Source organism: Alnus glutinosa, chromosome 10 (assembly GCF_958979055.1).
Source record: "Alnus glutinosa chromosome 10, dhAlnGlut1.1, whole genome shotgun sequence".
Lineage (NCBI taxonomy): Eukaryota > Viridiplantae > Streptophyta > Magnoliopsida > Fagales > Betulaceae > Alnus > Alnus glutinosa.
This window is the reverse complement of record NC_084895.1, coordinates 22,091,556-22,102,274: the sequence shown is the minus strand read 5'-3', so window position 1 is coordinate 22,102,274 and position 10,719 is coordinate 22,091,556. Positions and strand designations below refer to the sequence as shown.

At 39.2% G+C, this 10,719-nt stretch overlaps 1 protein-coding gene across 1 annotated transcript; it reads right to left on the bottom strand.

The window, feature by feature from the left end:
- Positions 1 to 5,357: 5,357 nt before the first annotated feature.
- On the bottom strand, positions 5,358 to 9,154 carry LOC133879205 (uncharacterized). The gene is made up of 5 exons (XM_062317739.1): positions 8,528 to 9,154; positions 7,291 to 8,064; positions 6,203 to 7,198; positions 5,693 to 6,113; positions 5,358 to 5,611 (listed from the first exon to the last, which is right to left on the bottom strand). Exons 1-5 carry the CDS (start codon positions 9,152 to 9,154, stop codon positions 5,358 to 5,360), a joined length of 3,072 nt encoding a protein of 1,023 aa, XP_062173723.1.
- Between the last annotated feature and the right edge of the window lie 1,565 nt (positions 9,155 to 10,719).

Genomic DNA, 10,719 nt, shown 5'->3' with positions numbered 1-10,719 from the left:
AGATCAGGGTAGCCTGGGATTCAGACTTATGAAAGATGTGAATTTATCTCTAATATCCAAGCTAGGATAGAAATTGCTCTCAAATCATAGCAGTCTATGGGTCTCTCTTTTTCAACAAAAGCACATCAGGTATGGTAACTTCTTATATATAATCTTCTCTCGCAACAGGCTACTGGATTTGGAATGGCATCAAGGCTACTCTCCCTATTATTTCTGCTGGAGCTTGCATTATTCCCCATAATAATTCCAGCCTTCCTATACGGTCTTCTCCATGGATTCCTACTGCTCCATCCTTCACACCTACACCTAGATTGCCTTCCATCCCCACCAACCACTCCTTGTCCTTTTCTGATCTAATTCATTCCCCTACTTTGACCTGGAGGCGAAATGCATTGCAATTCTTGTTCGATCCCACCACTGTCTCTGAAATATTAAAAATTAATATTCGTTCCAACTCTGATTCCTTTCTCTGGACCCCATCCACCAATGGTGTTTTCTCAACCAAGTTTGCCCACCACCTCATTAGCTCTTTTTCCTCTTCCACACCTCCACCTCTCTCCAAATCTTGTTGGAAAGCTCTCTGGAAGCTCAAGTTGAATCATCGCTTAAAACTTTTTCTTTGGAAGATGGTATGGAATGTTATTCCTACCAAATTTCGAATTTCTCATTCCATACCTTCTTCCCATTAACTCCCTTTCCCATCTCTTTTTCACTTGTCCCATTGCTCGTGTGGTTTGGCACAAGTCTTTTTGGCCTTTGGATACTATTGCATTAAATGTTACTAACATGACAGATTGGCTCCTTATCATTCTTGGTCCACACCGTATGCTTGGTGTACCTCCAGCAGAGACTCATAGGTTCCAAATTTTTGCTACTGTTGCATGTGACTATCTTTGATTTACCAGGAACAAAGCTCATCATGAGGGCATTATCCCAAATGCTCTTATTATATCAACTACAATAAACAAGACTGCTCTGGAACACTATTCTACGTGGACAACCAAATATGATAAAACTCTTGAAGTCTGGAAGAGTCCATCCCCTCCCTATTACAAGATAAACTATGATACTGTAATCAGAGCTACCTTTTTTGCTCAAGCTGCTGTCTGCAGAGACTCCACTGATTCTATTATTAAATGTATTTCTCTTATTAGCTCACCCTATTCTGCTCTTTATGGTGAGGCAACTGCTGCTCTTCTGGCTGCTCGTTTGGCACGTTCGTTAGGGTTATCTTCTTTTATCTTAGAAGGTGATTCTCTCAATGTCACATTGGCAATTCAACATCCAGCAATTACTACAGATTCAGAGACGGAGGAAAGGGGGGGCGGTAGGGGCCATGCCCCCCCCCAGTTTCTGGTAAAAAAAAAGTTTATGGGCTGAAAAAAAAAATTCTAAAAAAACATTATTTTTAGGCCATTGGCCCCTTCTCAGTTCTTAGCAAATTATCTTGGCCTAACCAATAAAAATTTTGGCCCAATTAAACCTTAAAAAAGTCCTCTGCAATCCACAGGACCATAAGCAAAAAAAAATTAAAGACCTAGACATGAAAATTTCAAAAAGAAAATTAAAGACTTAAAACAAAATTTCAAAAAACCTCTTCGTCTAACCTAACCTAATCGTCTGTGCTTCTGCTTCCTCATCGTCAATTTCTTCCGCTTCCTCATTGTCGATTTCTTCCTCATCGTCAACAGTTACAGGAAGAAAACCCACCAAGCCAAAGCAAAGCAAAGCAAACCCACCAAGCCAAACATAAAGACAAAGACTTTGTTTCTATGGATACAGAAAATTAAGACAGTGAAGAGTTAGAGAACTAAAAGAGAAGAGTCTTGGAAGAAGAGATTTAAGAGAGTCGTCGTAGAAGAGCTTCAATACAGAGGTATTTTATTTTGTTGTTTCATTTGTGGCTTTGTGTTTTCCGTAAGAAAAGTCTAGAAAAAGTGTCTTGGAAGAAGAGATTTATGAGAGTCAAAGAAAGGATTCAATAAAGAAGTACTTTATTTTGCATTTTCCTTTATTTGTATAATCCGTAAGAGAGTATAGAGAAAGTGTTTGGAAAAAAGAGTCTAGAAAAGATTGAGAAGAAGACAAAATATAAAATATAATAATATTTAAAGTGTTATTTAAAATTTGAGAAAGTTTTAACCCTTCAAAAAATGTGTGAAAATAGAATCATTGTCAATTTGTTATATTGTGATTTGTGAGTGAATTTTGTCTTTTTGAATCATGATATTCGTAAATGATGGCCTGAAAGTTGGGGGTTGAAAAAGTGGTCTAAGTACAATTAATGGATTAATTAAACAATAAAAAATGGGTAAGGATTAGAATTTTTAAACAGTTTAAATGGTTTGTTTAGTGATTATTGAGTGCATTGTTGACGATTTGTTATTATTATTATTATTATTATAGTTTTTACTTTATAGTATTATAAGATTTTAATTTTGAAAATTGTTGATTTAATCTAATTTTTACGACATAGAACAACAATTAACTCGTAACACAGAAGCGGTGCAAAACCACTCAACGCAAATTGCACTTTTTGAGGTTACTTTTCTAAGCTCAATTCCTAATATAAGTGATATTATATTTGAATATTATGATTATTAAATATTGGGAATATTGATTATTATACTTTATAAGTTTAAACAATTAATTGAAGAATTTGATACATGAAAGCTATTATATTCTATTACCTACTTTGACCTCTACCCCCTATTTTAATATATTTGTAATTCATGCATCGGCAGCTTGGCCCCTACCCAAAATATTTTCTAGCTCTGTCCCTGTACAGATTGGAGAATTGCTTTCACCATCTCCAACATTCTCTCCACCATCCCACAAACAGCTAGCTGGGCAGCTAGTTGTGTTAACTGAAGTGCAAACTTCTGTGCCCACCATGTGGCAAATTGGGCCACAACTAGATTTCATTCTGGTTGCATTCCCATCCTTTCCCCTTTATCCAAATCTTCTCCTCCCTGTATTGGAAAAGATACCCCCTCCACTTTCTTTGTTCCATAAGTTTATTTTTCTTCTTTTTGTTTTTTTCTACAATGTACTTACAAATAATAATAATAATAATAATTCAAAAGCCTAAAAGATACATATTACAAATGTCTGAGCTTGTTTGGTAAATGGTTGTAATTGTGGAATATTTGTTTGAATAGTAGTAAAAAGTGATTGATGTGATATAAAGTATAAGGGGAAACTTCACAAAAGGGTACCCAACTATAGCGCTTTTTCACTTAAGGGTACCAATGTAGCAAAACGTTCAATCGAGTGTATGAAGTTATCAAAACCGTTCAATGTAGGGTATTCCGTCACCCTCCGTTCTAAATCGATGACGGAGGCCAAAACACGTGCGTTTCACGTGATATTTTAGCCTCGAACTACCACTTTTGCCCCTCATCTAAACGATCAAAAAGACCCGTTATACTCGAACTCAAAACACACTCTTCTTCCCTCCCAACGCAACACAGCAGCCGAACTAGAGAGATCGGGCTCTCAAACATTTTCGTCCAACAACATCGTGAAAAGGTGGGTTTTTATTATTGGCCATTATCCTCCTAAACTTCACTCCTATTTTCGTTCATGAAGGAGACGGGTTTTTATTCTTGGCCATTTGTGCAGTTACGGCGCTGGGGTGAAATGGAGCCTATGTCCGACAGTGAGTCGACAGAGTCCAGATCAAACGGTCCAGTATGCAAATGTGGAAAGACATCATCATCTTGGACGTCGTTCACCCTAAGTAATTTTGGTAGGAGGTTTTTTTCATGTGTAGATTACAAGGTAAGAGATTTTCCCCAAAGTTTTTCCTTTTGGTTTTCCCCAAAGTTTTTCCTTTTGATTTTCCCCAAAGTTTTTCCTTTTGATTTTCTCCAAATTTTTTCCTTTAGGGTTCTATCTCTGACTTACCGTGAAATGGGTTGATTTGATTTTATTTCTGATTATTCAGAAACCAGAGGTGAGATGTGATTATTTTAAATGGCGTGATCCTGAAATCTGTGTCTATGGTCAGAGAGTTGTGTCCAGATTGAGAGATTGGCACGAGAATCTGAAGGCACTGAAGGCCGAACATGAACTGAGTCGAATAAATAGGTTGGATGAAGTTGGAAAATACAAGAATGAAGTTGAGAAATGCAGAGCTGAAGTTGAGAAATGCAGGGCTGAAGTTGAGAAATACAAGTTCAAACTACAGAGACAAAAGGATAAGTTTCGGTCAGTAGAGAGGAAGTACCAAATTGCATTGGTCTGTTCATGGGTGATGTTGATGTGGTTGCTGGTATATCCTTCGTACAACAGAGAGTTTCTTCCATTAAGAATGATGTTGCAGTGAAACAATTGATCAATTGTAGGATGATCAATTGATCAATTTTGTTGTTGATCAGATGCTAATGTTGTAGTTGTAGTATTTTGTAATGCTCTGAACATTTTGTAGTGCAAGATTCTGTAATGTTATTGTTAATATTGATGTTGTTGACATTGTATGGTGCTTGGTATGGTAATTCATTATGCACAATTCAATTATGAGCAATGGTTGCAAGTGGGCAGCAAATGGGCATAAGCAAATATGGTACCAAATTTTGTAGCATCTTTGGCCACAACTTTGGTACCAAATTTGACCACAATCCTCATATGCTTGAGCATTAACATTATGCACTTCTCTTTTCCTTTTGTACCAAACTTGGGCATTTGGCATACCAATTTTGGTACCAAATCTGCAAAGGGGCAGTAAATAGGTACCAAACTTTGTTGCAAATTTGGTACCAAATTTACAAAATAGACAGTAAATCCACCACAATGATACCATAACCTGCACAAATCCACTTGATACCATAACCTGCCTAATCAATTTACAACAATGGTTGCAAGTGGGCAACATAACCAAATTTGGTACCAAATCTGCAAAGGGGCAGTAAATAGGTACCAAACTTTGTTGCAAATTTGGTACCAAATTTACAAAATGGACAGTAAATCCACCACAATGATACCATAACCTGCACAAATCCACTTGATACCATAACCTGCCTAATCAATTTACAACAATGGTTGCAAGTGGGCAACATAACCAAATTTGGTACCAAGTTATGCAGTAAATACTTGGTACCAAATTTTGTTCCAAATTTTACCACAATCCTGTACAACCAAATACTTCCATACCATAATCTGCATAACCAATTACTTTAACATAAATCATCACACTTTAACTTTCCATAAATCATCACACTTTAACTTCATTATTGATAATAAACCATGTTCATCACACTTTAACATAACATAACTAGCAAACTTGTTCATCAAACTTTAACATAACATAACTATCATCACACTTTAACATATGTCAACATAATAATAAACCATGTTCAGACTCTCCACATCTTTTTCTTCCCTTTGTCATTCTTCTTTGCAACTCCTTGTACTTCTGGTTGAGGAATGACAGTGGATGCAGCAACCAAATTGTGCATGTCGAAATCAGGGGGAGCAACTCTAAAAGTGATACCAGTTGCACTTCTGGGAGGACCCCATGAGCATGCTGGTCCACCCCCTGGAACTTTCGGTGGTCCAGTAGGGTTTCCAGTGAGATCGACAAGGAGTTTTCCTTTGCTCTTGTGCATTCCTGTTTGTAAAACAGAAGTTCTCAACCTGCCAGATATTCTTGTCCTGGTGGCCAACCCGAGATTGCTCTTTTACCCCCTACCTTGTGTAGTAGCAATGCCTTCACCCTGACTGCTTGCACCCCTTCCTCTTGTGCTCCTTTGACCTCGACCTTGTGCAGTAGTTGTACTGCTTTCACCCCTTCCTCTTTTCGTATTTTGCCCTCTACCTTGTGCAATTGCAATGCCTTCACCCTGACCTTGTCCTTCCCCTTCACTGCTTGCAGCCCTTCCTTTTGTGCTCCTTTGACCTCGACTTTGTGTAGATGCACTGCTTGCACCCCTTCCCTGACCTTGTCCAGACGTACTTCTTGAACCATCTTCTTTTCTCCTCTTTTGACCCCTACTTCCTGTTGGGTGAGTAGGATTACCAACACATGGGGCGCTGGATGTGGCACTGGATGGGGCACTTGGCATTGATGCAGTAGATTGGGCCACAGATGGGGCACTGGATGAACCATCCAACTACAAACAAAATCAAATAAACTAGTTAGTAAACAACATTGAATAACATACAAGTTTGCAATCATAAATATAACACAGGAAACACTTACCCTGTCAAGATTGCAGTCAAGATCTGCTGCATGTTTTCTATAGAAATTCCGCCTACGTTCTTGTCTTTCATCATGTCGCATCCTCGCAGTGCATGTTCTAGTATTGTGACCATATTTTTTGCACATCCTACATTGGTTCTTCGTACCACCCTTTCTAACTGTGTAGGGATTTAAGGTCTCATCAGCCCCTCTGTTCCTCAGTTTTTTAGGTCTTCCCGAAGATGCCCTTGCCTTAGGTGGTTCAATGATGGGTTGATTTGTCCTAGCCCACTGCTCCTCACTGGGTACAGGGTAGATGATGGGTGTGTATGCCTTTAGGTACATCTCCTTGCCAAAGTATGGGCTCAGATAATCCTCAGGGTTGCCTCCACCATGCCATATTGATGAGATGGCATGAGCACATGGTATACCAGAAACATCCCACTTTCTGCACCCACATGTCTTGGCAGGTAAATTCACAACATACCTTCTACCCCTGCACTCGACCTCAAATAAACCATCACCAGCAAATGTTGGTGTACAATGTCCGGCCTCATCTTCTTCTATCTCCAACTTCTCCTTAATTTTTGGCCCAACATTGCCTTCCATCGCAGCTATAATTTCTCTTTTCCGCTGGTACCTTCTCATCAAACTTGTCCTAATGCCTTCCAACATTACCAGTATGGTCTTATCTCTGAACTTGGTGATCCAAGAATTGAAGCACTCGGCCAAATTGTTGTGTAAGAGGTCACACTTTGCATATGTGTTGAACCATCCCCTACACCAAGTTGCAGGGTCAACCTTCGAAAGGTACTCATAGGCTGGCAGATTAAGGCCCTTAAGCTCTTCCATTACAGCATAAAACTCATTCTGTGTGTAAGATGCAGCAGCTCTCCACAGCAAGTCCTTTAGTAACACCCCCCGGTGACCGTCGTTCCGAAAATTGGCGTACAAGTGCCGCACACATATCCGATGCTCAGCGTTAGGGCACACCTCCATAAGACTTGGTACAAGACCCTACACACATGAAAAGCAAGTCAAACACATAGAAAAATACCACATAATTTGGAATGAAATGTCCAGCATAAAAAGCATAAGTGGAAAGATACCTTTTGTCTATCTGAAATAAAAGTCCATCTACGTACACCACTGGGGCCAAGATCAGCCAATAGTGCCTCAAGAAACCATGACCAGCTATCCTTGGTCTCTGCCTCTACAACTGCCATGGATATTGGATACATGTTATTATTGGCATCCCTTCCAATAGCTGCCATTAACTGCCCCTTGTAAACCCCCTTCAAGAAACACGCATCAAGGCCTATCACAGGCCTACACCCATCCTTGAAGCCATTTTTCATTGCTGCCAAGGATATGTACATCCTTTGGAATCTACATGGCATTTCGGGCATAGGTCTCTCAACCATCAAAATAACACAACTCCCCACATTTGTGCTTCTGATTGTCGCGCAATAGTCCCATAGACGATGGTACTGCTCACCCAACTTCCCATAAATCACCTCTTGTGCCCTCTTCCTAGCCCTATATAGGGTACTAGGATGGATTTCAACATTCCATTTCTTCTTCACCTTCTTCTTCAGGACTTCTACAGGCATGTTCGGTTGATCTCTAAAACTGTCCAAGCACCACTCAGCAATCCACTTGGAAGTAATCAAATGATTCTTGTATTTCCGAGCACATGTATGTTTGGGCCTAAGTGAAATCAACATGAATGTGGCCTCACCCTTCAACTGTCTTCCATAAACCCTATATTTACAATTCTTCTCTCTACACACTGCAATTACTTTTGATTTAGAATTCTTTTGGTAAACTAAGTCCTTCCCCTTCAATATATTGGCCTGTTTAATAGCTTTTCTGAAATCATACTGTAACACCCCGGTCCCATATTGGGAAGAGATGAATAGTTCACAGAGTGAGTAGTTTATAAAGATACTCATAGGTGTTAAGTCCCACATTGCCTAGTTACTAGGTGAAACTGGGCTTTATAATGGATTCTTGGAAAAGCTTCAAATTGACTAGTCCTTTTGGGGTGATAGCGCAGATGTGGTTAGCGCTTTTCCTTGGGCCATTACAAATGGTATCAGAGCCAGGTTTCGATCCTGGGACCTGTGGGTTATGGGCCCACCACGCTTCCGCTATCAAAAGTATTACCTTTCTGCAGAGTCGGCTTCTCAAAATCAGATTTTGAAAATGGCACCCTCTTGGTGACACACGACCTTTTTGAAGAATCCGGCTCATCATCTCCACTAGTATTATCGGGAGTGATCAGTATACCACTCCGAGACACATCGGAAACAGGCTCATCCTCACCCTCAACCACACCCTTACCCTTACCCACACCTTGTGAAACTCATCTTCAGCTGCAGCTAAAGCTACTGCTACTTCTGCTTCCAAATCTTCTTCTACTACGTGTGATGGTTCTCCTACAAACTCTTGATCTACTCCTACATCTTCTCCTTCGACAGAAGCTCCTGCCTCTCCATACCCCGTATCAGCATTTACTTCTAAGGCGTCCGAGTCATCACTTAGAACCTCATTCCAAAATGGATCTCTCCTATATACAGTATTTCTCTCATATTCTTCTTCATATTCCTCATCAACACTTTCCTCTCCTCCAGGTAAATCTACAGGTACATCATATAAAATAAACCCAACCACATATAACTCTACTACTCCATGACCATTGTGGTGCCCCACCATTTCAATGACATCATGGTCAGAAGACAGAAGCTGTAGCCCTTCATCTAAACTCTTGTTAGGTATTCTGTAATAAATTAGATCACCGGGACTATACCCATAGCACTTAACTACAGTCTCCACCTCAAAAAAAGACAGCTCATCTTTGTCATACAGGTCAGGGTAATTTGTTACATCCCCACCAACATAGGCTACCCCATTTTCCCTATTAAACCGACCTCCGTGGTGCACCTCAAACATAAGACATTCATTAAACATTATGTGTCCTACAAATTGACCAAAAAAAAACTAAAAATGAACAAGTTTGAAAATTCAATGAGCAGACAAAAAGAAACGAATAAGACACTACAATATTGCAGTCACTAGATAAAGTCATTGGGACCACTTCATCACAGACAAAAACAAACCAGCACATTGCACAGTCTTACCGACCCAGCACCAATCACAACACACCCCAAACAAGATACTCACAACATGAGGGACCACAAAACGTAAAAAATATACCTTTTTCACTAACATAAAAACACAACCAGATGTTGACAGTAGCGCTAAACATGGTACCCAAACAAAATCAACCAGATGTGAAAACCCCCTCAACTACAAACATGATGTTATTAACATACAAAAATCACATAACTGAACCGGATTTCACTAACCCATTAACAAAATAGTAAACTTTGATAGATTACGGTTACATAAATAAACTAAAATATAAGTTAGGGTTTAGGGTTACCTTTCTCAACCCTTTGTGTATTTCACTTCTGTATACAGCCGAAAGCCGAATCGATTTAGAACGAAATGCACCAGATTAGGGTTCTGAGTCGCAAGAAGGAATTGGGTGAGTTGTGTTCGAGGGAGTAGTTGCTTCGAGTTGTGAAATTTTTTCGGCCGATTATTCTTAAGTTTAAAAAATCCGAACATTTAGATGAGGGTCAAAAGTGGTAGTTCAAGGCTAAAATATCACGTGAAACGCACGTGTTTTGGCCTCCGTCATCGATTTAGAACGGAGGGTGACGGAATACCCTACATTGAACAGTTTTGATAACTTCATACACTCAATTGAACGTTTTGCTACATTGGTACCCTTAAGTGAAAAAACGCTATAGTTGGGTACCCTTTTGTGAAGTTATCCCAAAGTATAAAAAAGTTTGGAATTGTTTTATAGAAAAGTAAAAAAGTTTTGTTTTGTAGTGGAATTTTTTATTTGGATAATAATAAAAAATTATTGATATGATATAAGAAGTGAAAAAAAAAAATGTTTTTGATTGGTTTTTTTGGAAGAAGTGAAAAAAATAGAGGTCGTGGGAATGAGAGTTGTTTGCCAAACAAGCTCTTAATTTCCTCCTCCTCCTCCTCCTCCTCCTCCTTATTCTTTTTCTCTTGGCTAATTTCCTTATATAGCCTTGTGGCTGTTAGGATTTCACACGGGCTGCAACCACATTGATGGACACAAAACTTGCTAAATTAGTAGGCTGGTTAGATGCTTATTGTTAGAATGTAGGCATGTTATTTTTTATTTTTATTTTTTTGAACAAACTAGCAGGGCCAGTAAGTTTCATTACTAAGAAAAGATCACAGTGAACAGAAATACAGAATCCCCACACACCAAGCTAGGAAAAATTCAGACTTAAAGCAGCTATCAAGATAATAAACAAGCATTACAAGAACATACATTTGAGCCTCTCCTTACAATAAAGCACAACCCAGCTAAAGAAATGAGGGCCGATCTAGCTATACAGCCATCTAAATGCTCAAGCAAAATCTGGTCATTACAATGGTTAGGGCTGGCAAAATGGGTACTCGACACGTACGACCCGTGAAGA

Excerpts from the sequence above, each read along its gene's own strand:
- LOC133879205 (XM_062317739.1), bottom strand. The coding sequence starts at position 9,154 with ATGTTTAATGAATGTCTTATGTTTGAGGTGCACCACGGAGGTCGGTTT. Across the intron at positions 6,114-6,202 it reads TTGACTGCAATCTTGACAGG|TTGGATGGTTCATCCAGTGC; the intron begins GTAAGTGTTTCC and ends TTTTGTTTGTAG. Across the intron at positions 5,612-5,692 it reads AGGCATTGCTACTACACAAG|GAATGCACAAGAGCAAAGGA; the intron begins GTAGGGGGTAAA and ends TTTTACAAACAG.